The sequence below is a fragment of the Lagopus leucura genome, unplaced genomic scaffold (genome assembly GCF_019238085.1).
Source record: "Lagopus leucura isolate 7727_CA_CO unplaced genomic scaffold, USGS_WTPT01 Super-Scaffold_739, whole genome shotgun sequence".
NCBI lineage: Eukaryota > Metazoa > Chordata > Aves > Galliformes > Phasianidae > Lagopus > Lagopus leucura.
Window position 1 is genome coordinate 5,570,954 of NW_024962255.1, and position 27,574 is coordinate 5,598,527.

Genomic DNA, 27,574 nt, shown 5'->3' on the forward strand with positions numbered 1-27,574 from the left:
CGCTTTTGTCTTAAAATGTAAGTAGGTAAAACCCAGACAGAGCTATTTCAGAAAAAATTGTAAGTCTTAACTCATTTGCTCTAGATTATGGCACAGCTTTCAGCTGCCAGGTGTTGCAAGGGTCACAGACTATTTGCCCCAGACTTAAGGTATAATTATAATATGTCAGTTGATTAGAAAAAAAGTAAACTAATTTAAAAAAAAAAATAAAAAAATAAAAAATAAAAAGAAACCAGGATACCAGTGACAGTAAGACCTAATTTTAATTACATTTCTTTAGCACCCCAAGCTCAAGAACAGGCTGCAAGTTGGAAAGTAAAGTATATTTCTCATCTCAGAAAAGCACAGAAGCACTTGCTCAAGCTCTCAGAAGTTTCCAACAAGATAGACATCTGACTTCCAATATGCCCAGCTTAAAACCTGTGGGCAGGCTAGTGGTATCACACTGTAAGGAGAGCTGTGTACTGGGTAGATGTATAGCACAACAGTGACAGCTGTGCCCAAAAAAATAAGTCTGCACTGGGTTCAGAGCAAGGACCACCTAGCACGAGCTCTGGGAGGTAGAATACAAAGTGCAGCTGCTGCACCACCTTGAGAACAAGATGTGCTTCCTTGCAAGGCTCCTCAGCTCCACTCCAAAATGGGAGAGATGGGATCAGGCAGCATTTCAATGGCTGAGTGTTAAAATATTATCAAGAATGCTTGTATAAACAGATAGATGGACATAGCTTCCCTACCGCAAGGAATTCCTAATTTACTGACAGACGAAAATACATACAGAGGCCTACACAAGTGAGAAGGTGCTAATACAGCATCTTGCAGAATTAGTCAGGGCCTCTTCTTTTCCTAGGACTTCAGCTATGCCTGCCCTCTTCCTGACCCCAGCCCTCAAATCAACACATTACACCTTTGCATTTAAGAAAATATCTCACTAGCACTATAAATATGCTAAAGCACTGGAAATGAACACCCTCTTCACCTCTGGATACGGACAAAAGAAGAAAATAGCATGAGGAAATGTTCAGTTCCACAGTTCAGCTGAAATTCAGAGATAGGACACAAGCTATCAGAGTAACTGTAGCACTTTTTTTTTTTTTTTTTTTTTTTTTAAGAAGAAAAGGAATGGGCAGACACTAAGAATCACTAGAAAATAAAGTCTGCAGAAAGCAGCATTTAAAGTCTCCCTCATTTTACCACTGTTTTATATAGATGTTTCCAGCAAGCCTTCACAGGCTTTTTAAGCACTGAGGCTCACAATGCCTGAGATTGGCAGGAGAACCACCTCATTCTACATATAAAAGCATGACCCACTGGAATGAGGAAACATTGAAATCCCAGTGTGGAGCAGTTAACAGCGAAGTGATGAATACCCAAATGGATCCAACTAGTTATCTCCAGACTGTATGTATCAGTTCCTCTCTCATCTACACTGTGAAAAAGTCAATTGAGGAATTCTATGTTTTGTTTCTTAAATGAGTAGGCTCCCTCAGCTGCTCCCCATAAATACTCCAAACCCCCCACCAGCTTCATTGCCCTTCTCTGAACAAGCTCCAAGGACTCAATGTCTTTCTTGTAGTGATGGGTCCAGAACTGAACACAGTACTCAAGGTGTGGCCTCACTAGGGCTGAGTAGAGGATCACTTCCCTGTTCCTGCTGGCAACACTATTTCTCATACAAGCCAGGAAGCCATTGGCCTTGTCGGCCACCTGAACACACTGCTGGCTCCTACCCCCAGGCAAACTGACACTCCCTGCCAACTTGATGTCATCTGCAAACTTATTGAGGGTGCGCTCAATGCCTTCATCCAGATCATCAATAAACATATTGAACAAGACAGACCCCAATACCAATGCCTGGGTAACACCACTTGTGACCAATCACCAGCTGGATTTAACTCCATTCACCATCACTCTTTTGGCTCAGTCATCCAGCCAGTTCTTTACCCAGCAAGGAGTGCATCTCTGCAAGCCACAGGCTGCCAGCTTCTCCAAGAGAATAGTGTGGGAGACAGTGTCAAAAGCTTTGCTCAAGTCTAGATGACCTTTAAAGGTCCCTTCCTACTCTAAGGATTCTATGGTATTGCAAATCAAGCCTAGAGAAAATTTACTTTTTGCAGCTACCATCTTCCCAAATAAAATTTCTTACTGCTTTCCAATACAGTACTAGGCTTTTTAATAAAAGTAAGGTTTTTTTTATTATTTGTTTTTAATAGGAGAACAAAACACACCTTAAATGAATGCTCAGGGGATCTGCAAAATGTGCCATTGACATCTTGAAGAGTTTCTATTTATATTAAGCAAAGCTGAGCTGGCATGCTGCAGAGGCACACTGAAGTGGCCTCTCATGCTAATGTTTCATCTCTAGTTAGGAGGGAAGGTTACAATACATGTGAGAACACCCAAAATAGCTTTAATCTACCTCTCTTCAATATAAGGAGCCACCGTATCAGAAGCACAAAGATTCTGTGGGACAACCAGTCAAACACAGTTCAGAACACTATGCTCAAATCTGTACTGCAGCAGCAGAACTGCTATTAGAACTAGAGCCACCCAGTTTACCTCAGCCTTGGGGATACTACAGCATAGTGTGGGGGGGAGGGAATATTTTTGAGTGTGAAAACTTGGTTAGAAGGTATTCCAACCTTTTCTCCTCTGTCCCAGCTTCACCTTTTCTGGTTGAAATGTCCTGTCTTTTGTTTAAATAAATAAATGGAAATGTTTTGGAGCTGAGCCTGTAAGAAGAATGACCAGTCTACGTATACCAAGTCTACGTATAATAATCAAATGTGGATGGAGCTTTTTAAAGGATGTGTTGGCAAAGCCAGAAGACTACACAGCTCTCTAAATCTTGTACAGTATTAGCTTTAGTAATCTCTATTCTCCTACAATTCATCAAAAAACATCTATTTCAACCATCCAGTTTACTTTTATCATCATACATTGTGCCATGATAGTGTGCTACTGAGTTCTTCTTTGGTACCGGAGTTTAATATCCTTAATGCAAATTACATTTGAGAAAATAGCTGAGGTATTGATGCTTCACCTTCCTGGAGATTTCCACAGGACAACTCCCTGCAGCCAAGTTACATTAAGCTTTTAAGTGCTTACAGGACTACAAGTGCCAATATTTCTTTCCCCCAAATTCTTCTTTCTCCCTACCTCATTTTTCAGTTTGAATTCATTTTAGGGCAATTTTATAAGGTAAATGCTTATGAAGACAAATCTTACTTATCAATACACCCTTCAGATTTTCCACTGCTTTCATCTTATTTCAATCCATACTCTGCATTTGGATCTCCTGATAGAAGTAATTTGTCTCTTCTATCCCTACAAGTATCAGCATTGTCTTTTCCTATTGGCCACTATGCTCAGATTTTCTTTTTAAGGTCATTCTGCTTAAGGCCTTTCACTGTATATAACCAAGACCACAATGCTTTATAATTTTGAAGGAGTTTTGATCTGCTCAAAAGCAGTAAGGCCTCACTGAAAGGGTACCTGAGACAATACCATGTGCATTCATTTGACATTTAGTGGCCTGCAGCCAATTCTGATATTAAATGGCTCAAAATAAAATAGGTTTTACTTTGAGCACATCCTGAGGCTGCAGCATAATTTTTTAATCTGTATGCAACTCTTTTGCTCCTGTGTGTTTGTAACTTAAGGTGCTTTGATGCAGGTTTACAGTTAACTATTCTTTCAAAGTGTATATTTATTGAGTTCATTTTGTTTCTGTCTGCCAGGGGAATAATTCCTCCTCTGATCAATTAAGTACTAGAAGCCAATTTGACATAGCAAATAGCAGTCCTGTCCCTAAATGAAAAACATGTAGCATTCAACTCCAAGCTTTGCCTGCAGATGCTATAAGAGCAAAGAAAGGCACAAGGGAAGATGGAATGTAGCACATGTACACAGTGACATTGAATCAGAACTAAATTTGCATCAACTACAGTCAGTATAATGTCACTATTCTGTCTTCAAGGTTTTAGAGGCTGTTCAGTGTGAGTCTCTTCCAGCTGAATTGCCCAGCACTATCAGAATCAGCTACCTATCAAACAGCATTCTTATCTTCAAGTGTTTTGCACCTGTGGCATTCATCTCTGTGAGAGAAACAAAATCAAAAGTTTCAGAACTCCAGAATGAAAGCAGCTTTAAAATTTAAGTGAATAATAATAAAAGAAAATAAAGAACTGTTTGTAAGTTTCCCCCACAGAAGTACAATGCAGATTTCTTTTGCCATACACTGTGCCACATTTAGTGGCCAACAACATCCTGCCAGGTGTTCCAGCAGAGTCCTTGGAAAATAAAGGAGATTTCAGGAAGGAAGAAGTTCTAAAGACTGAGGATGTTTATTTTACCCAACAAAATGTAGTAACTCAAGCTTTGCTCTAGCATCTCAATCAAGCAAAGACGCCAAATATGTATTAATGTACTAGCACTGCCCATAGCTAAAGGCTATTTTGGATTCAAAATAAAAATAAACTAGTAAGAGTATAATTTATTGAGAAAGAAACAGCACTTTCAGTTTAACCAGAATTGCAACAATGGTAGATTCAGTGACCATGAAAGATTACCTACTTGCTTTCTCTTCTCCCCAGTCACAATCAAGCTTATAACGAAACACAGGGCCAAATAAGATCTGAAAGAGTGGCTCCTATATAATATAGGGGTCAGAAGCTTGTTTCAATCCTGGCCTGAAAGAAATTACATCAGCCAGATGTGCTACACAAAGTTTAACCTGGTCTTCCTCCTCCACTAGGTACTTCTTTGCCAGCTCCCTTCCTTACCTGCACTATTTCCTAGAAATTTTTCTTAGAAAAATCTTAGAAAGCACTGCATAGAAGACAGAATACATTCTAAAATGGTTCAGAAAATCATCCTTAAACTAACATCAATATTGTTTGTAAGCCAATACACCCTAAAAAGCACAATTGAAACTAAAGTAAGAAAACGCAGCGCCAAAGAAGGGTGCAAAGTTTTAACAAGAATGTCTTAAATTTGAGAAGCCATAATCTGAGAAAGAAGTGGAATATTTAGAAAGACCTTTAAGAAATTAATGACCTTAACTAATTAATACTAGCTTGCCTGTGATGAATGGCTCTTCATCTGAACTGATCTGCGTTTGAAGATTCAAGCAGTGCCACTCACCTTCATCCTGTCCTCTATTTTTATGCCCAAGTTCTGGGCTCAAATATGACTCAAAAATTCCCAAACACTGCAAGGAAAGATATTCTAGGGACATTTCCATCCCAGATAGAGGTTGGAAAATATGATCTCATGATTCCTAATTCAGCAGAGTGCACAGTTCAAGCAGACTCAATTATCTTTGGATAAGTGACTGGGTTTTTAATTTGCAGATGGATTTTTTTTTGTTTAAACTGCCAGTCTCTAGGGTTTTCAAAAATAGTATAGCATTTTTACTTCACCACCCCTTTCAGCAGCACATTCACAGTATTTTTTTTTTTTTAAATGTAACTACTTCCACAACAGGAAAAACAGAAACTTTGATTTTTACTTTTTGCTGTGACAATTAAGAAATTTTCACTCCTTGCCAGCAGTAATATCATTATAGTAGCTATTCCTCAGCATTCATCTAGCAATCTTTTAGGAGCCTAGAGAATAACTTATTGTAAATAAGCTATTCTGGATCATTGTTTCACCCCATTCTTTCTGGGTATTGTGCTTCTTTCCCATTTTATCTCATCTAGGTGTGGTATCCACCATTTAACTATATAAGCAGCAACAAGTTAAGACTGGATTAAGCCTTACATTTTAATGGAATGCTCAAGGCAGGGCCTTGAAATATGCCCTCTATATATGCTTCTCAGCTCTTAAACTTTTATACATTTCTACTCTTTCATGTAATTAATCATACTTGGAAGGAAACTAGTAGCAAGTGACAAAGATGTCTACAAGTTTTGTTGTATGATCAGCGGTATAGAAGTTTAAGGTAGATGTTTGAAAATGGATTAGGTTTCTATCCAATAAATGTTCTTAAGTAGTAAAGTTTAGATGCATAAGTTACATGAAAATCATATTTATTCTTCTAGGTATAGTTAGCTAAGCTTTATGTGGATTAATATGCATCTATTCTTTAAGATGTGCATTTGTGCTTGATTCAGAGCATAATTGATTCAGGCTCGCTATGGATCATGAATCTGTGCATCTTGTACATTAAAGTTGTTCTGCAGGTGCTTTGCTTCACTTTCACATCAAAGCTACTTTTCTTTTTTCCTCCATTCCTTTCTTGGAAACTGCAGCCATTTTTCTCAGTAGCGCTAGAATCAGAGTTTGTAGGGACATACCTACATACTACATACCTAGTCACAGTAAGTTTCACAATTCAGCATGCCCAAATTGGGAGTTTTCCTCTCCTGGTCCAGGATAAATACACCAATTAAGATTATTTATTTGCATATTCTGAGCTGGAATAGATGTTTACAGGGCATCTCTATTTACGTACATGGAAGGAATGCATTCAAGCTCAGAATTTGAGCAAGCAATGCTTTCCTTGGCCACATTAGACGCTAACTTTTGCAGTACAGCATGTTATATGCTACTGGTTTTGGGGAAGCAGCAGCAAAGTTTTCATTTGCCCAAGAAAGTCCAAGAAAGTTTGAAGTAGCCTGCCTATGACCAGTTTGTGTTTTCTTCCATCTAGTACAAAATGCATTACTAAACAGTAAATTTCTGTAGATGAAAATATATATATAACAACAGTTGCTTTTATAGGGAGTCCTTCTGCTAATTGTCTGTTACCAATGAAGAATGAAAGGAACACATGAAAAAAATGTAACCCTCTGTTTTGATCGCTAATGAAGACCTAGCTAAACTGCAGGATATGAGCTTCATTATCCCAATTTGTCAGCAAAAAAAAAAAAAAAAAACAAAAAAAAAACCTGACATGTTGTTTTGGATTGCAGTGTATGTCTGAAGAATGTCTCTAAAAAAGACAAAAAAAATAGATGTATTCCCTAATTTCAACACGCAAATCTCAGGTCCATCCAGATCTCAGCTCTTCTCCAGGCAGAGTTATATTCAAAGTAAAGTTTTGCAGAGCTATACACCACCTATGCATGTACAAGATCTATAAGCATTTGTGTTTTAATATGTTTTCAGACTGTTTTTGGCCAAGATTCTCTAAGGCCTCATAGATCAGGAGATTACTTTATGAATGACTGACACATACCCTTCCTGGTCTTCTTCTTAATTTTGTTTGCTCTTAATATTCTTCCTTCTCTCACAGTATCACACTAACATTGCTCAGTCTCACGAATTGTGTTTGCAGACAAATTATTTACTAGCAGTCAGCAATGGTGTTCCACATCAAGAACATGTCAGCTGAATGGTAGCAGAAAACATCTCTCAGAGTGAATATGCACCTATTTAACAATAGGAGGCTTTTACTTCAAATATGAAGCAGAAGAAAAATGGAAAAATAAGATTACTCGGATGGTTATTGGGCAGCTGAGGAAATTTCTGTGGCAGACAAGTGCCGAAAGGAAGCGTTTTAGTAATCTCTATCCCAGGATAGGTTTTCTATTTATAGAATTATAAAGCTCTTCAAGAGACTGCAAAATTACGTAAATAAGTGAATAATGCATCTAACTTACATGTAACAGCCTAATGAAGTCTGAAGATCCACCCAAACATTTACTAGGCATTTTTTAAATAGCACCACATAGAATAACCTGGTTCTCTGAGCTGATGACAAGCATTCTCTTGAGTTACCGTCCCCTTCACCTATGTGTATCATTTCCAAGACTAAAAGAAATGCCCTCTACCTCCTGCATCCATTTTGCATCTCCTACACAACTCCAGATAACACCAATGAGTCTTTCAGGTCATTCCAAGTCCAGGATATGTACAAGTAAAATTCATAAAAATTTGAACAAGCAACATGAGCCACTTAATCTATAACTAGAAAATAACAATTAATGCTTTATGAAAATGCCGTTCTTTTAGAGATATCTAGAGTGATAACTGGAAAAAAGACTCATATTAACCCACCTTTAGCCTTCTCTCACTTCTGGCAATCATACCAGAAAATTTTTTTTTTGAAAAAATGGAAGAGACTCCCAAGACTGCTTTGAGTAATATTAAGCATATGTGATAGTTGATAATGAAGCTATCTACTGCACAGAGAAGATATAAACACAAACTTTTATTAATCTATCAATCCTTGCCAATAAAGATGCACCAGAAATTTAAGGAAATTCTGCTTTTAAAGTGAGACACTGACTGCATTCTTCCACACATGTACAGCGCCTAGCTACTGTAGTGGGACCCAAACCACTCTGGCCCTGTACCTCAGGGTAATAAAGTACAATCAACAAACAATAAATGTTTGAAAGTTAAAAAAAAAAATGGCATTAAGCACTACTTTAGGCAAATTATACAGAAGACAATTACAAAGAAGCCAATCAAGTATTAAAAGTTCTTGATAAAATACAAAGGAAAATGGAAAAATCAAAACATAGGGGGGGAAAAAAAAAACATGTCTCAAAACATCAGTCTTCATTCCCTACTTGCAGGCATTATCATTGCTTGTCTAACTCCACTGCTTTGTGAGAACATCACAAATAGAACTCACATGAAATCATCAATTTCATGCATAATTCTAGCATCTGTTGCAGCCCCTGTGAAGACATTTGCAATGAGTGCTTACATTCTACAGACAATTGGGTATTGGTTATGACTCTTGGGGGGGGGTCACTTTTTTTTTTAACCACACATGATGCTGTAAGAATGTGCAACATGACAATCCAGAGAAAAAGCACTGGGCTGTCAAGTTCAGCATCTGCTGATTGCAACTCAGATATGACACAAAGTCATGCCTATCTTACGTAAAGACTGATAAGAATCCAGTGTGCTGCTTATGCTATGTCAGTGTGTAATTAGAAAGTCTTATACCTGTATTAGTAGGTACAATGAAAATCAGTCCTCAAAAAATAATAAAAAAAAAAAATAGAAAACCACAAGTCTAAATGTTCAGTGGTTAAATCCTTCTAAAAAAAGCAAGGGAAAGAATAGAACTGTTCTTAGATAAACAGTTTTTGAAACAGCATGACTACAAGTACCTTCCCCAAGTGAGGTGTGAATCAACCTGTTGAGGAAGTTAGTGAGTCAACAAGTTTTGCGCAGAAATGAATTCCACTCAACATATCCCTTCTGTGACCCCAGCCTTCTTGGAAGACCAGAGGACCACCTCTGGGGATTTTAGTTTTCTTGTTTTTTACTGCCAGCATATTAGAAATAGAGCATAAGCACAGCAAAAGTATTATATTCTCCAGTTCTCCATTACTTAGCCTGAACTTCATCCGAGTCCAAACACAAGCTTTCCAGTTTCTCTATTAACTGCTTTATAACACTACAAGTGACTTTGTAGCTTTCTGAAAAATGATTGATGTGACAGTATTTTCTGTATTTCAAAATACAGCAGTATCCAAAACCTGATGACAGCTTTCAGTGTAACAGCATTTGTTAATACTTTAACTGATTAAGTTTTTAAACATTCAGTTTATTCATGATGGGAAATTGTTGAGATCTGTTAAAGATGAAAGTACCTGAAAACTACATGAGGCCCCTTCTTACTTACATATATGCCCCTATTTCATGAAGGGTACTAATCCAAATTGTTATAAGTACTGAATGCTCATTAACTCTCTCTTAATGAGTTGTGATAAATTATTAAAGGGTAGAGCTATATATTTTCCAAAGGGAGCTATGTTGACAGGGCTTTAAGTATGTTAGTATGCTCAGTAGTACCCTAAAGTAGCTGAAACAGGTGCCACAGCAGGTGCCACAAGTAGAACATAGATTTGCTTTGGCATTGGAACAGAGTATATAGCAAGTGCAGGATTGTTTTATGGATTTAAAAAGCATATGCCATGAATGATTTGGGAAAGCAGAGCCTTTAGGGGTATAGCATTAGTCAAAGCTAAGCTAACCAGGAAGAAGTCCTGCCTCATTACTGTAACAGCTGTTTGTACTTTACGACCATCAAGATATCTATTACTAGGGAAATATTTTGCCCTTCTGATGGAAAAACTTGCTGAACTGTTACTTCGGTCTTAACTTCACCAAGAAGTTAGAGGACTGCTCCAAAAGTAATGCTTCCTCTTTTATTAAGCCGGCCCACAACGTCAGAGGCAAATGTTGGTGGTAGGGCAGTAGAGGTGGAACCTTGCCACTAATGTTACATTACATGCTGTTGCCATGCAACAGATGGCAGCAGAGAGGCAGCGCCTGACATGGAAGTGCATGAAGCAAAGGAGTGGAATTGAATACCCCCATGCAGAAAAATGGCCCCCTCTGAAACTTGCTGAACATTTATAGAGTCCAAATAGTGGATATTAGCATAGCGAGGTGGTGGGTAGCATGTTTCAGCAGTGGCAACAGCGATGTGAAAGATAAGCCAGGTTCTAGAGAGCCACACAGATTTTACGAGTACAGCAAGAAGGCTCTTTGGCCTCCATGCTAGACAAAGTGCACAGCTAATGGTGGTGACCATGTTGAAAAATAATGTTTTGTGGCTAAGAATTTGCTCTATCAGACGATGTTATTGCAGGTATTGTAGTTTTCATAGAAATAAATAAGAGGCATTACTATTGAAGCAACAAAACACTGTTGAAGATTTAAGGGATATAGTTCTGCCACTCAACTGCAAAAAAAATTATATTTGCAACTATTAAACAAAATGTAATAAAATTTACACTTATTTCACACTTTTTTTTTTATAGTGACCTCTTTGTTAAAAAATTAATCTTAGTTTTTTTCCCCAACTCCTAATGTCATGGGAAACTGGTAATGAGTAATAGCCCTAGTCACTAGTATATAATATGTCATAGACAGTGACATCTTTTACCAACAAAAGGATCCATCTCTAACCATGGCTTTAGATACTTCCAACTGATCAGTTAACTCAAGTAGGAGATGAAAAGCACTTCCTCATGAGACGTAGCTAACCTGTGCTGACACTTGCACACTTACTGCATCCACAAGCTCTACTTTCCACGTGGATTTGCAAATTGTCAGTATGGCTGTGATTTATGCAACAAAGTTTCTCCTATAAGAAATCACAGAATCACAGAATGCCCAGAGTCGGAAAGGACCTCAAGGATCGTGAATCTCCAACCCCTCTGCCACAGGCAGGGCCACCAACCTCCCCATTGAATAACCAGACCAGGCTGCCCAGGGCCCCATCCAATCTGGCCTTGAACACCTCCAGGGACAGGGCATCCACAGCCTCTCTGGGCAGCTGTTCCAGCACCTCACCACTCTCTCTGTAAAGAATTTTCCCCTGACATCCAACCTAGATTTCCCCTCCCTCATCCTGCAATTATCAACCCTTTCAAAGAGTTGATTCCCCTCCCCTTTGTAGGCTCCCTTTAGGTATTGAAATGCTGCAAAGAGGTCACCCCACAGCCAAATTCTTTATAGCTTCTGAGAATGTTAGTCATTGAAGTTGTTATTCTACGGAGGCTTTGGTGATCCCCTTCCTAACAGTTGAGCAGTGATACAACTCTGTCAAGTTTTCGTTTTCTACTGAACTTTTCTGGCTCAACTGCAAAGTCATTATTGCCTTATATATGAATTAAGGTCATGGATAGCTTGCAATAAAAAAAATAAATCTAACCAGTCTGCTTGATAGCCAGCCTATAGACATGAGACAGCCAAAACTGTAACTGAAATTGAATGTGTGAAAAATAATTATCCTAAATGCCACTAGGAAAGCAGCCTAGCACTTCCTACACATTTCCTAGATTAACCCTAAGAAATATGCAGTCAGAAAACCTCAAACCCTGCTCTTATATTCAGAACTTTCAAGCTAGACTTTCCGATAAATAAACAAAAGCACAGTCCATGTTGCTCAGTTTCCTTAATGAAGCTAGGTTGGTTTATACCAGGTAAAAATATCTTTGAGCAGGTAGCATTACTCACAGAAAGAAAATTTATGTGAAATGATTTTCCAACCTCCTTTTCACACAAGTGAATGACAACAGAGGTATTATCCTTTAATTGTCAAGGCTCTTTACAAATCTATTTTCCCTGAAACTTCATAGAACTAGCAGTATTATACCAGGAATAAATCTGTCCCGGTATCTTCAGTTACTCTATTTGGAAAGCAGTCATTTGCCTGACCTTCAGCATTGCTAAAAACAGAGTTTGTCTGTCATCAAGAGCCAGTGAGATTTCAGATAAAACAGAAGTCATGGCTCTTGCAGTGAAATTCCAGGAGCATCCATTAAAGGCTTGCCAACAATAGCATCTCACACACTGATAGAAGTATGACAGTACGGACTAAAGAAAAAAAAAAAAAAAGAAAAAAGAGATAAGACACTTGAAATTGAGCTTATCACTGAGACTTGGTAAAAGATACACGAAACCATAAGGATTTTTTAATTATATTCAAGCTAAAACTTTGTGACTTGAAGAACTTTGGTTCTTTAAAGACTCAATTTCTCTCACAATTGAGAAATAGTACACTTCTGCCCCTTCCCCCTTCAAAAGTATTGAAAGAGGAGTATCACCAGCACAAGAATCTATTTGGAATAACACATAGATGAACTGAAAATATTTGTTCTAACTCCCAGTGTAAGCAGTTTGAGTAAGCACTGAGATAGAAGCAGAACTAGTTATTTTTCAAGCTTCCAGCTTCCTTGTTTGAATTAAAATTGATGACATCTGTGATCATTAGAACACAGTTGTTATAGTAAAGGGTTGGTACAGAACAATAGGTGCCAAGCCAGCTTTCTTCATTATGGTCCTATGCCAGCATGTTTATAGTCCTATCTCCTCTTTCAGACCAGAGCTTATGATTTTTCTTGTCATTACTCTCTCCAAACAAAATTCTGTCTCAGACCTAGCAGGACGATACAGAACGCTTGGATAGCAAAAGATATGTAAAGCAAAAATCAAAGTCCACTGATACAAACACCTTACTTGCAACGTCGTTATCTTGAAATAAGCCTATACTTCCAATATTTGTGCTCTTTGTCTAATCTTACAGCTACTTTATCTCCTAGTGAAAAACAATCATATTTATGGAAAAAATCAAATGAAAACCATATTTCAAGCCTAAGCAGAGGTTAATGTTAACACCAATTTGTAAGTGCAGCTTGTAGGCAACTCTCCTTAAACATGAGATTGTTTAGATACACTTCCTGTTACATTATCCAATTGAGAATGGTAACAGTGCAACTAACTTGAAGGACAAAGTGATCCAAATTATTAAAGTAGTATTACCAAGATGCACAGTTGAACCAATGGCTATTTATTAAATTGTCCACATCAGTGCCTGTTCTGACAAGTACTCCTAGAGCCACTGAGCCTTTTGGACAGACTTCAGAATTTCATCCAATGGACAGCAAAACTATTGTCTAGCTAGACAAAGCAGACAAATGCTAGCACAACAAACTACTTGAATCAGGAGAAAAACTCAAAGTCTTGTGTTGAAGAATTCTAAAGGAATTAAACAAAATACAAAGTATAAGCATACCATCAGCTCAGACTACATTTTTACTAAGATCAAGTAAACGGTGGACAAAAATGGTGCATTTCAGCCCTGCTGAGAGGAACTTAGGTGTTCTAGTAGATGGAAAATTTAAGATGAGTAAGGAGCACGCACTCGCAGCCCAGAATCATAGAATCACTCAGGTTGGAAAAGACCTTAAAGATTGAGTCCAACCATGACTTAAACATGCTGCCCTAACTAGCAACCCACCACTAAATCATGTCCCTGAGCACCACATCCAAATGGTTTTTAAACACATCCAGGGATGGTGACTCAGCCTCTCCCTGGGGAGCCTATTCCAGTGCTTAACATCCTTTCTGTAAATAAGTGTTTCCTGATATCCAATCTAAACTTACCCTGACACAACTTGAGGCCATTTCCCGTCGTTCTGTCACCTGTGAGAAGAAACCAACCTCGCTCTCACTGTAAGCACCCTTCAGATATTGGAAGAGAGCAATAAGTTTTTCCCTCAGCTTCCTTTTCCCCAGACTGAACATCCCCAGTTCCTTCAGTCTCTCTTCATAGGGTTTATTATCCAAGCCCTTCACAAGCCTCATTGCCCTTCTTTGGACCTGCTCCAGCTCAATGTTGTTTCTGTACTGAGGTGCCCAAAACTGAACACAGTACTCGAGGTGAGGCCTCACCAATGCCGAGTATTACTTCCCTAGTCCTGCTCATCACACCATTCCTGATCCAAGCCAGGATGCCATTGGCCTTCTTGGCCAGCTGGGCACACTTCTGACTGACATTCAGCCAACTGAGCATCAGTACACCAAGGTCCCTTTCCATAGGCATCTTTCCAGCCACTCATCCCCAAGCCTGTAGGGTTGCCCGGGGTTGTTGCGACCAAAATGCAGAATCCAACACTTGACCCTATTGAAACTCATGCAGTTTGCCTTGGCCCATCAATCTAATCTATCCAGGTCTCTCTGCAGTGCCCTTCTCCCCTCAGGCAGATTGACACTTCCTCCCAACTTGGTATCATCTGCAAACTTACTGAGGGTACACTCAATCACCTCATCAAGATCATTGATAAAGATGTTGAATAGAAGTGGCCCCAGTACAGAGCCCTGGGGGACACCACTCGTGACCAGCAGCCAACTGAATTTAACCCCACTGACTGCAATTCTTTGGGCCTGGCCATCCAGACAGTGTTTCACCCAGCAGAGGTGTACGCCCATCCAAAACACGGGCAGCCAGCTTCTCCAAAGAATGTAGTGGGGGATAGTGTCAGAGGCCCTACTGAAGTCCAGGTGGATCACATCAACAGCCAACAGTATCCTGGGCTGCAACAGAAGGGGTCAGAAGACATCACAGGTAGATGATCAGACTCCTGGAGCACCTCTCCAAAGAAGACAGGCTGAAGGACCTGGGAGAAAAGGCTGTGGAGAGACCTCATTGTGGCCTTCCAACGCTTGAGGGGAGCTTATAAACAGAAAGGAAATAAACTGTTTTACATGGGTAAATAGTGATAGGATGAGGTTTTAAGCTAGAAGAGGGAAGATTTAGATTAGATTAAATGTTGGGAGAAATTTTTCACTGAGAGTGTGGTGATGTGCAAGGGCACACCAGAGAGTTTGCAGATGCTCCATTCCTGAAGGTGTTTGAGGTCAGATTGAATAGGACCCTTGGCAATCTGGTCTAGTGCTTGATTTAATGGTTGGCAACCCTGCCTGCAGCAGGGAAGTAGAAACGGAATGATCTGAGAGGTACCTTCCAAACCATTCTATGTCCAAATGACAGAGAAAAGAATGTGTACATATACACACACACACACACACACACTTATCAGGGAGATCTCTTTAACATAGACACTTAGAAAAAAAGCATGTGAGATTTTTCTGTAGGTCACTTAAATCCAAAAGGCAAATCTCAGATCACATTTGGTATATGCTCAGGAGTCAATAGGGGAAGTACATTTCTTGAGTACCAACAAGAAATTTGAAACTAAACTACAAGAACACAATGACATTGCATGTCCTCTCATTGAGTGGTATGTTTGCTTACTAATGTATTATTTGATTTTCTCCCCTCCTGTATTTAAAAAAAATTTAATCCAAAATAAAGATAGGAGCGTGGAATGTTTAATATAACGGTTTCACCAAAATACATGAAAGCATTCAAATAAATATTGGGAAATGATTAGATGCCTGAGCTTTTATAATGGAACTCAGAATTCAGCCAGAATAATTCTAGTTTGTGACATACTGAGAAAAAATAATTTTTACTGATTATCACATTAATGTAACTATAGTATCAATGGGGAGATACAAACAGCTTCAGAATATGACATGCACTCTCCTCTGTTTTTAGGAAAATTTTGAGATTTTTTTTCCTTGCCTCTTGATCCCTATTTTGTTCTTGTTAAAGCAGGTGAACTGCTGTGGAAAAAGATTCTTTTAAAGAATTGTTTCTACACTAACTCTTTTTACAGGATTAGTATACACAAAGACATCCTCATATTAAGGTAGCTGCATGAGCCAGGCAGTCACTACTCTCAAACAGCAGCCAGGAGCAGATACTTTAGCAGAATATGAAAATTAAGGACTGCTATCCTCAAGACCAGAAAATTCCCTGTAAAAGTTCTAAAGCCAAGTGCAAAAAAAATCTTCCTTTTTATTTTTCTTCCTTTATTCATTGAAAGAAGAAGGCTTAATTGACTATCTGACAAGAATATTTCCATGGCTTCGAGAGTATGGAGATCCAATCTAATTCCTAATCAGGGAGGAGCAAAATTAAATGTAGACAAAAGGAATACTATTCAGGAGTAGTCTTAATGTTTTCCTCAAAAGTAGCTAACTGAAAGTCTAGTTAGTATGAGGCAAATAATTTTAAGCAGTGCTGGCTGAGAAGACATTGTAATTGAAACAAAGAAGTTACAGACCAAAATAAATAACAGAACTAAATACTCAGAGTTGCAAGAAAAAAAAAAAAAAACAAAAAAACAACAAGAAACACTTAACCATGTCACAAAATTACATGCAACTCAGATCCAGTTCTCTGGGAAGGATCAGCATCCTGCAGTGTACTTAAATAATACTGTACAGGACTGTTCTGCCTACTTTCGAGGTTGTCTTTAGGACACATGAATTACAGGGAATCATGGGTGGAGTGTATGAAAGATCTTATTGCAGCTGCTTGTACTGCACCTGTTCAAAGGATAAATAAAGCAGCTAAGTTCTAGTTTTGGATTCACTTGTTTCTTGTCCCTTGATGCGGAAAGAAATGATATACCACCTCCTCATCTTGTCAATCATACTGCAAATGTGTCTTCAATATTGTGGAAGTGATAAACTCCCCCCCACACTCCCCCAAATGTTCCCACAGCCTGGGATAAGCTCTATGACAATTCACATGCCCTGGAAAAATACCTATAGCTCTGCTTCACATTCTCCCAGACAGCAATCTCATTCACATGGATAACCAATTCTTCTTCCCAGTTTTTGCTAAGAATGGTATTGGAATTGGATCTATGAAAATGATCCAAAATTAATATTGGATTAATTCCAACACTCCGGAGCTTACATAAACTTTGTTCTATACCTCTTCCTTTGTTTACCTCCGACTGCCGAAGTTGAAAGTGCAATATCATACTGCATGAAAAAAATACAGTGAATCTGTGCAAGTTGAGGAATCAGACTTTTTTGATCCATGTCATTAGTGTATTTACAGAGACATTTGGGACATGGAAGAATATATTCACATGACATTTTCTTTGAATGCTGGTTTTTGTTATTCTACAGGGCATATTATTTTTTAAACTCTATTTTGATTGCCTTCCTACCTGAAGAATTATTTCTGGAAAACCGAACAAATTTATTGTTAGTCCTAGAAGACAACACAGGTTTAGAAAAATAGTACACAATCCCACATATTTAATATGGAAATTTAACTGTGTTTTGCCACTAAGAATAGGTGGAAATGTCCACAACCACTATCCAGTGTTTTTCAAGAATAATATTTCCTACTCTCCACCTTTGGCATATTTTCTTCAGATAAAAAGTTGGATGTTGCAGCCAATAATAACATTCTGCAGGGTCAGAAAGCAAGTTTCTGCAACACAGGTTAGTAGACTATTTACTATAGAAAGGCATGTAATCAGAAAAATCAAGAAAGCCCACAGCTACATACTATATGGTTATGAGCCTCCATAAGGTAACTCCCATTAGCCAACTTCTTGTGTTATTAGATCCTACACATTCTTTTCATATTTCTCATCACTCTCCTACAAGGAGTTATTGTAATTCATTGTGGAAGGATCCTTAACTTTCACTTTCCAAACACAGTCCTCATCTTGCTTTTCCAGTCAGTGCACTGAATTTGAACATCACAAAGCTTAAAGCAAAGAAAGGATGACAGACTCAGATGAGAGAGAATGGGTGGGGCAGAGCAAGGAATGGCAGGAAGGGGAGGCACCCCACTACAGCATTCCAAGCACACAGAGGCAGAGCTGTCTCAGCAGAGCACCATCCACATGAAGCAAGGATGAGTGCCAAAAGACAACACTGGAACTCCTCCACATGACCACAGCCCACAGCAACACCGGTTCCTGCCCTTGCAGTCAGCTACTACAGCTAAGGTATACAATTCCTAAGCATGGGATATTCCTTCCCTCAAAGAGGGGCAGTACATTTGCTATACTTTGGGAGTGAAACAGCCACTTATAGGATCCAATGATCTGTTCATCTTTCTGTGTCAGGGGCTTACCTTCAAGCACCCACCTTGAACTACCAAAGACTATATAACCAACAGTGCATTTTAATTTACACTCAGAAACATCAATATGAAGTAGACAAACTGGAGAGGGATTCTGCTCAAACATGTTTGGTTCATTGTTACTGTTTAAGATGACAACTCTTAAGCAATTTTGATTTGTTCATGCAATTAAGAAAGCAAACTTAACATTGAAAACCTCATTTGCCCCACACCACAGACCTGGCAGAAGGAGTTAAAATGATGTAACAAATCCAAGAGTAAGTGAAAAAGTGAAACAAGAACCTTCTAGACAGGAGAGCAATTTTGACAGTAGGTCCAGAGTATATTTGTACCTTGCAACCCCTAACAAAAAAAAAAAAATTAATGTAGTAGAATGACCATTATTTCCTAGATTATCTTGGCCAACTCTAGGGACATAGAACATCTTGTTTTGGGTATTTATTTTTTAAACACCTGCCATAGCACTTAACTGCCCTTGGCCATTTTTGAATCAGCTGTAACTAGGTAAGGAGAGAACACTGACATTCTCAAATAGAGCATAGGCCCAGCAATCAAGAAAAGGCAGACCAAATTCACCCTAATACCGGAGCATTCCGATTTGGCACTATGTACCAGAATCTGGGGTTACATGTAGTATTTTTGGAGATTTGGATGCTATGTCCCATTCCAGAAGCTTGAGGTAAATGCAGCATTCGTTCCAAATCAAATAGCTTCCTAAGTTACAGGACGCTTTAAATATAGCATGAGAGTCCCACAGAGGCTTCTGAAGAGCACACATGCCACCCTAACCAGGTAAAGCTGGTACTATAGGGCCTTAATGTTATTTTTCCTCATGCCACAAAGACTAATTGTCACTAACACTGTCTTTCAACTGAAAAGCCAGAAATTGCCTACAGAGTGCACTCTTTGAGCCAGTTACCTTTAGTGAGAAGAAGGGCTTATGGCTTTAGTTACATGACTAACCAAGAGCAGCAAGTGAGGGAGCCAAAATAGCCCAGCAGCTGGAATCTGGGCTCTAAGCAAGGAAAGGGAAGAGACAGGGTGCCTGCACATAAAGGCTGTTATTCCTAATCCTCAGCTGCCATTGCTACAAATCAAGTGTATTTAGAAGGATTTTGGAGAAAGGTTAAAACCTATATTCATAGTGTCCAGGCACTGAACACCTGTGGCATGGATAATCAAAACACCAACTACATATGTGAGAGGTGCAGAAAGTAACTCTACCCAACCCACGGGATTTGCATGCCTTGAAGACATTTGATCCATCACGCCTTCCTAAAAGAAGAGCAGGTTCTCATTGACTTTCTGGAAAAATGGCTGCTAGCCACTGCTAACAATAAGAGTCACCTTGTATTGAGCAAGCTGAAGATGTCAGATGGAGACAATCATTAGCCAGAAAATAATTGTTTTCAGGATATTTACTTCTAGAAACAGAGCAATGACTCAGAAAATGACTGGAAAAAATGTTATTTTATCCCTCTGTAACTAAGAGCTAGTTGCTCTCAGTCCCTGAAAGGTTTCCAGAATAATGTAGAAAAAGCTTTGTATTTAGGAAAAAAAATATATATACGTTTCATCAATCTGTTATTGATGAACTATTTAGAACTCTTCCCATAGGATATCTAAGAGTAGAGTTAGACTAAGCCTTCAGGGCCAATTTCACACTGACAGCTCATATAATCAAGCTTTTAGTTCACTTAACTGCTCTCATAACTTAAGGGCCTGAATTGCATACATTATTTTTCATCATCTACACAGAACATTTTGACAGGTGATATCTGTTTACTTTCAATTAAGTCACATCACTTAAATTATGGGTCAGTGCAACGTGACTGTACAGCACATTTGTTGACATCCTTTTCCTCATTCTACTGGCAAGGATTTATTTATGAAATGCCATTTACTAAATACTATAGCATACTTTCAGAAAATTAGGATTTAAAAATTTAGACTGCTGTAATAGAAAGCCTATTCTGAACTTTCATTCTCTAACTTTTTTATTAATACTAACTCAGTGCAAGGGTACTAGAAGAAACATCCCTTTCAGATGCCATACAAACCACCCTTCTCATTACCCATTTTAAAGCATGCATAGCTGACATTTTCAGACACTGTTTAAATTTATTTCCATAAAACTTGCAAGTATCAATTTTTATCATGTTTGAAGTTCCCCTTCTTCCTCATGATCTCTCAGTAGGGATTAATAACTTATCTGCACACTGAGCAGCTAGTTCTTTCTAACAAAGAAGAGCAGAATCTCGTTATGTTGGACAGCTTTTAATATTGCATTATGAAATTATAGCATCTCGGGTACTTCTGTACAGAAATTTCTAGTTACATGTAAAACAAATAAACTATATCCATCCAATAGGGGTTGGAGCTAGCTGGAGACAATTGGTGCTAGATCATAATTGGAAGACCATCCCATTTAATACACTGCTTTGGTACTCTGAGTACAACTAAAAGCTTTTTTTTTTTTTTTAAATCTACTTTTTGTATAACTAAATAGTAATCTTCTCCTGACACTGGTAATTAGACAACTGCAGCGACCAGATGAGAATTGCTGTTGCTACTATAGAAAATTAGTACTAGCATATTTGTACAGCAAAGTTTCCAATTCATGCCACACTGGTTGAACAAGAGTTTGAGGTAACATATTCAGAATGAAGCTAATGGCTGAGTTGTCTGCTGTGTTGTGGAAGACTGCCATTTGCTAAGTTCAGATAACCAACACTAATAAAAATGTCACATAAAAAAAGCTTCATGCCTTTTAGCTATAAAGCATTCAGTAGCTTTAAATATCAAATTTAATAGTTATCTCCTGCTGTATTTACGGGTTCTAAAGCATCTGCAAAGTTATCTTTATTAATAATTAATTAAATATGACAACTACTTGAAATACTACATTAACTGTATTCTGAACTAAATACTATGTCAAAGGTTGAAGAATTAATCACAGTGTAATTTCCTGTTGCCAAGAAGTGCTTAATGCTAAGAAGAATAAAACTCATTCGAGCTGAGGTCTTGCTTCCTGAGCTTGAGAGATCTCTTTTACATAAAGACAAAATAATTGTTATCCCACTCTTGAAATTCTCAATTTCCTCACAACTTCTGGGCCGAAGTGTATTATCCCATTCAACACTATTCCTTCCTGTTCAAGGAAAGATTATATTTATCTGCCTTTGAGGAACTAGCTGCAAAGTCACCAGAGAGTGCTTGGTTTTCTTTTGCACCAAGAAATACTGAGTTTGTAATTGCATAAGTTCTATTGTCTAATTCTTTATAAACTGAACTCTTCTACAAATAATGCCACAATAGCATTAGTAATTCAGATACCATCATAGCATTAGTAATTCAGATACGATCACAACCCTGAAAAAATAGCTGTGTTTAGCAAGTGAAATAAAGAAAGGGCTTCAAATTTGCTAATTTTACATTATGTCAGAATAGTCAGAGCAGCAGGTTTTATTATGTAACATCCTTTATCTAGTAGTAGCTATTATGGACCATTATTCATGTTAATCTGGCCTACGTTCTAACAGGCCTACATATTTCTCCTGAAATTCAGAACAGATGCAATCGAAAATCTTAAACCTATTCATGATGTCTGCAGAGATTCTGTGTAGAGTACATAATACTGTTTATATGCTGCTGACCTTTAGCATTAATCCTAGTATTTAGTGATTACTTTACTCACACAAAAACATATAATAGGGGCTACCTTTCCAGCTGAGTATCTATTTTCTTTAACAGAAAAAAATCACTTGATAAAGAGCTGAAGTAAATTAAATATCCTTCCTGAAAGTTACTTGAAGACAATACACATTCAAGTTACATTTCATTATGATGCTGAGATTTAAATAAATCTAACAATACTTACCCCAAAATCCTGAGTTTAAAGTTGTAAGAATAAGCTGTGTGGATAGTTCAGAAGGTTTTCTTATAGGAGATAAATAAAAATCCTCCCACTTTTATTATAATCGCTTAATCAAAAAAAAAAAAAAAAATCTCTTGCAATGAAACTGCTTTATATCACCAAAACTAGTGTTTGTTAACAACCCTTCAAGATAGCTAGCAACTCATGTGAAACATCCAGTGAGGTGACTCCTCAGACCAGACATGGCATTTTTGGTCAATACAAGGAATGCCTTGTATCTCAGAATATCTAATCCCACATTTCGTAGAGAACCTGAACAGCCAACTTGAGAACTCTGTTCTACTTTTTTCAGAGTAAAGGCTTGAACTGAGTGTCTAGTATCCAAGGATGTTCTGATCCCTGATCCCAAAACCCATCATAATTATTGGACCAGAGGAAGAGAACACCACTGGAGCATTAGGTCCTTTCCTGCTAATCCAACATATGCTTGTGCTTGCTGAGATACAGCCCTATCATATAAATACCCTCTGTACTGTATTGTCATTCAGTGTCAGTGCTGACTACTGCGATACCTCAGATAAACAGTACCAAACTAGGGGTTTCAGGAGTTACTCGTAGAATTGTAGTCCACAGAAATGCAATCAATTCAGACATCTGGGATGGTAAACATATCAGAATTGGATGGCAAATTAACTGGAAATCAAAGATACCATCTAAAGTAATCGGCATTTTCTCATTGTATCAATACACATACACAACAAATGACTTCATATAATAAACTTCAGTATCCTGTGATTTTTGGGTAAGACTATCATTCAAGAAGCAACCTACAAATTAAAGACCCTCCTGAAGAAATACTGATGGCCACAGGATAGATAGCATATTACTAAAAGGTAGGAAAGCTTTGGAGTGTTCTTAAAAGCTGCTTTGACAGCTCTTCTCTGTCACAAAGACCTTTTTGAAGCTAAGTTATAGAAGACTGAAAGAATGTGAAACCACCTACGCATATGTTGGTGGACAACAGGTTGGCCATTAGCCAGCAGTGTGCCCTTGTGGCCAAAAAGGACAGTGGTATCCTGAGGTGCATTAAAAAGAGCATGGCCAGCAGGTCAAGAGAAGTAATCTTCCCCCTCTACTCTGCTCCAGTGAGGCCACACTTCAAATGCATCTGGTTCTGGGCTCCCCAGTTCAAAAAAAAGACAGGGATCTCCTAGAAGGAGTCCAGCAGATGGCCACAAAGATGATAAAGGACCTGGAGCATCTCCCTTATGAGGTAGAAGGCCTCATGGATGAGGCCAAACTCTCCTCAGTAGTGTATAGTGGATAGAACAAGGAGCAATGGCCTAAAACTTGAATACAGGAAATTCTGTGCAAACATGCAGAAGAACTTCTTTATAGTAAGGGTAATGGAGCACTGGAACAAGTTGCCCAGAAAGGTTGTGGAGTCTTCTATGGAGACATTCAAGACCCATGTGAATGCCTACTTGTGTGACCTGCTGTTGGAAACTTGCTTTAGCAGAGGGCTGGGACTCAAGCTCTGAGGTCCCTTCCAAGCCCTGAAATTCTGTGACAAGATGTTACCACAGCTTATCTAGCCATAGGACAGTCATTACATATAAGTCCAATGGCTCACTCCTTCTCTCAGATATTGATTCAAAGTCATTTGAGTTTTGGAGGGAAAAAAAAAGAGGGAAAAATCTCTAACCATCAGCATATAAAAAGGAAGACTTTTAGAGTACATAAGACCTACCTATTAGCTATGTAAAATATCAACTATTTAAATGCTGATTTATGCCTTTTAAGGTTTCGAAAGACTTTACATTTGGAGATGAGGCAAATGATCTTCACGCTACAGTTATAGAAGCTACTGTGTGATTAGAACTGCAACTACTCAGTGATTAGATTTACCAGATATGGATGTGTAACACATGATGCAGACCAGCATTTCAAGTGATCTTGTTCAATGCCTTCATTTAACTGAGTGAAGGTACAGTTCACTCTTATAATCATAATGTATGGTCACCACATCCAAGAGACATTTAGAGAATACATAGTGATTGTCCTGGATAACCTGGGGTTTCCTGCCTTCAAGTATAGGAGAAAAGAAGCCAAGAGGCTGTCCTTTTGCCATCACTTGCCTGTTGTAAGACACTGATACCCTACATGCAATTAAACAAATTAGAGTACAGAATAAGTAATCACAAGATTCTGTACAGGAAACACGGCCACAGTGGGAGATTGACATATATATGCCAGAGAGCATAGGAAAGTGAAATGTGAAACGCTAGAATAGCTTTGTTTCAATTTCCTTCCAAATAAATGTTTCAAGCCATTCGTATCAAAATATACTGACCATCTAATATTTTTTTTTCCTCTATTAATATTTCCCATTTCTCCTTATTTCACTTACATGATGATCAGATATCAACTACTTCTTCACTTAAAGTAAAACCCAAACAGTTCTTATGCTTTGTTTAACTCTATCTCCTTCAGCTCTGGGCTCTGACTTTCGATTTGGAGCCTAGGCAATGCCGGTCACAAGCTGTTACTGTTTGAGGCAATATTTCTACATACCTTTCAGCTCATTTAAACACCTGCAAGCCAGTCTGCCTCCCCGATAGTATTTGTTGTTCAGCAATCATCATACATGTAGAGACTTTGCTGCTGCATCCATCCATGTACAGTCACCCAATCTTAGGTAACAGCACAACACATTAAACTATACTTGCACAGGTTACATCTATAAAATTAATCCTGCTTGCTCCTAGACAGTTCATGCAAGCAGTGTGAAAAAAAACAAACTGCTTTGCTGCCCATGTTAATTTTGGATTTGCACATATGATCAGGCCACCTGTGACAGCTCTTGCAGTGCCAACAGTCTACAGCTCCCATTCACTTCAGTAGGAGAGATAGATGCTCAGCTTCACTATGCCTGTCAGGATTATTCTCCTACCTCCAGTACCTGTCCCTTACATCTCATGACAGAATTTATTCTAAAGTATAGGATGTCTTGTAGAGTGGGGACAGTCTCCTTTTTGAAGTCCTCCCAGACTATTTTTTAAGTTAACTGTTAAACAAGTATGACTTCAACTCCTTGCTACTTGTTTTTGTCTCCTCTCTTGTCAAGAGCGCCCTGGAAATCAGTATATTTTCCTCTTTCCCCACAGTAAGATTGCAAATGTGGGTGAGTTCAAAGCTTATCTCACACAAGTGTAAATTGCTGATAATGGAAATATCTGACCTGTTTGAATACATACTCATGTGAAAGATGATAATGTCCCTGCAATATCTATTTTTTTCTTTGGCAAAAGCCATGTATTATACTGCGTTCCAATTAAAAATAGCTCCTACTCTAGCCCTCCCTACAATATTCATTTCTGTATGCCTGCTTTTTCCCCCAAGGCAGATTACAAAGCTCTCAGCTAAAAAACTGAGCCTCACTGGGGAGGACTCCAGGATACTTAACAGGGCTTTCTGATGCTTCTATTGCTTGCTAAAAAAACACAGCCAGCTGTGTAAAGAGGTAATACCTCCTCACCTCTGGGAATCCAACTATCGCAGTTCCGCTTATGCTCATCACAAGTTCTGAAAACCCCAGGATAATCATGCAGCCTTTGGTACATTGAGTATGCCTTACATGATTGCAACTTGTGACAGTAGGTTCTTCTGGAAACAAGAGCTTTTCATTTCTAGCTGTCACATAACATGCAAGTGCCACAGCCCTGACCCCTCAATGAAGGACTCCCAGCACAAATGAACTGCTTAAAAATTAAATATCTTACAGGGCAGGCTGCAAAATGTCATGAAAATGCCTACAGAATTATGTTGGCAACTCTACATACTTAATTTGGGCGCAATAAGGAAATACTAAAGGTATTCAACAGATAGTAAAAGCATTAGTGAAATTAGTTCAAGTTAATAAAGAGACTTTCATTATCTGGGCAGAGTTCACTGTTGCTTTTTGTTACTGTAACAAGACAGCTTTCTTTGTTATTATTATGGAACAAAGACTGCTTCTGCAAAATAAAAAACTCTTCTGATCATTATGCAACTTCACATTAAGGTAAATATGTTTCTATGGAGAAAATATTGTGCATTAGAATAAGAGATTAAATAAGAGCACTGCAGTTTGAATAAGAAATGGGATAGTTAAGATTTAAGAAGCTCATTGGTGACTCTGAATCATGATTGTTGCAGAGTTATCCATTTGCTATCTATAATTTAACAGATTTTCTCTCCATTATAAAAGAACTATTTTCAAAGTAGTGGAGGTGGTTTCCATCCCCCCCCACTCCAGTGGAGCAGACCATTTGTTTGCATTCTACTCATCTTCTTAAATCATTCTGGTATTTCTTTAAACACTTAAGTAACTTCTATAGCCATTGCTTTGCAAAACAATAAGCCTTCTGCAGATGATTTGTGGAGACACCTCTACAGAGCCGAACATTCTAGAAAGGATTTGAAGCTGTCAAAAAAGGAGGAGGGAGCTGTAAGAAGTAACATGAAGCAGAGTTACCAAATCAGAAGTTACATAGAATACAGTAAGAAAAGAGGAAGATAAATGCTTGTGAATTTTTTGATAGTCACTCAACCCTAAGAACTTCCGTGGAAATGACATTATCAGATAACAAGAACACTCCATTGCAATGCCTTGAAATATCGTTGTTAGAGAGGGGGGAAAGATTACTGGGAAATAAATGCACTCATCTATAATCAACAGATACACTGGGTAATTAATAATTAAGTTACATACTGTTCATCAGCTAGAAATGGAAGGCTCCTGCATAATTTAAGTCCTCATTTAAGCATTATTGAATTTTCTGTTTGACATGCCTAATTTTCATCCAGTTATTCCAACTGCTTCCAAAGAGGAACATATCTTACTTAATTTGAGAGGACGTAGATTTCACATATTTACAAGCTGTCACATAGTTTCTTCCCTGAAATGCCATTGCTTGTTCACATTCACAGTTCTTCTAATCCTTTCCCCCCCAAATAAACTGCATCAGGGAGGCCCCTGCCATGGAAAAAAGGAACGCTGCACAAAACAGAACTGGAAGTTCATTTGAAAGAGACTTCATCATCATTTTTAAAAATACACCAGCAAGATGTGCCTTTGAGACATCAGGCTTTGCCTTGAACTGATGTATCTGAATTCCACATTGCATTCTCAGATCCTTTCATCAGACCTACCTGCAAAGATCCTCTACTTTATTTGGACAGGTCATACAATCAGTTTACTGCTACTTTCCAACTTAGACAAGCTCAATGAAGCCTTTTGTTCACTTACTCTGGAGATGGTCAAAGGCATGTTGAAGTCCTTGCCCCCTTGCAGTCGGAAGCCCCACGGTCCAGGTCCATTCAGAGTCACGCTGTAAGCCATTCTGTACCTTTCTCACAAGCCAGCTAGGCACTGCAGGATAGAAGGATGGGGCAGACAGAGAAAGTGTGAAAAAGTAGTATGAGAA

At 38.4% G+C, this 27,574-nt stretch overlaps 1 protein-coding gene across 4 annotated transcripts in view; it reads right to left on the bottom strand.

Moving 5' to 3' along the window:
- LDB3 (LIM domain binding 3) overlaps positions 1–27,574 on the bottom strand; it is a 122,005-nt gene that overhangs the window by 88,579 nt on the left and 5,852 nt on the right. For all 4 annotated transcript variants that reach the window (XM_042862727.1, XM_042862728.1, XM_042862725.1 and 1 more), the window contains exon 2: positions 27,397–27,519. In XM_042862727.1, coding sequence (XP_042718661.1) covers positions 27,397–27,489 — 93 coding nt within the window. In that variant the 5' untranslated portion in view covers positions 27,490–27,519. The remainder of the gene's footprint in view (positions 1–27,396; positions 27,520–27,574) is intronic.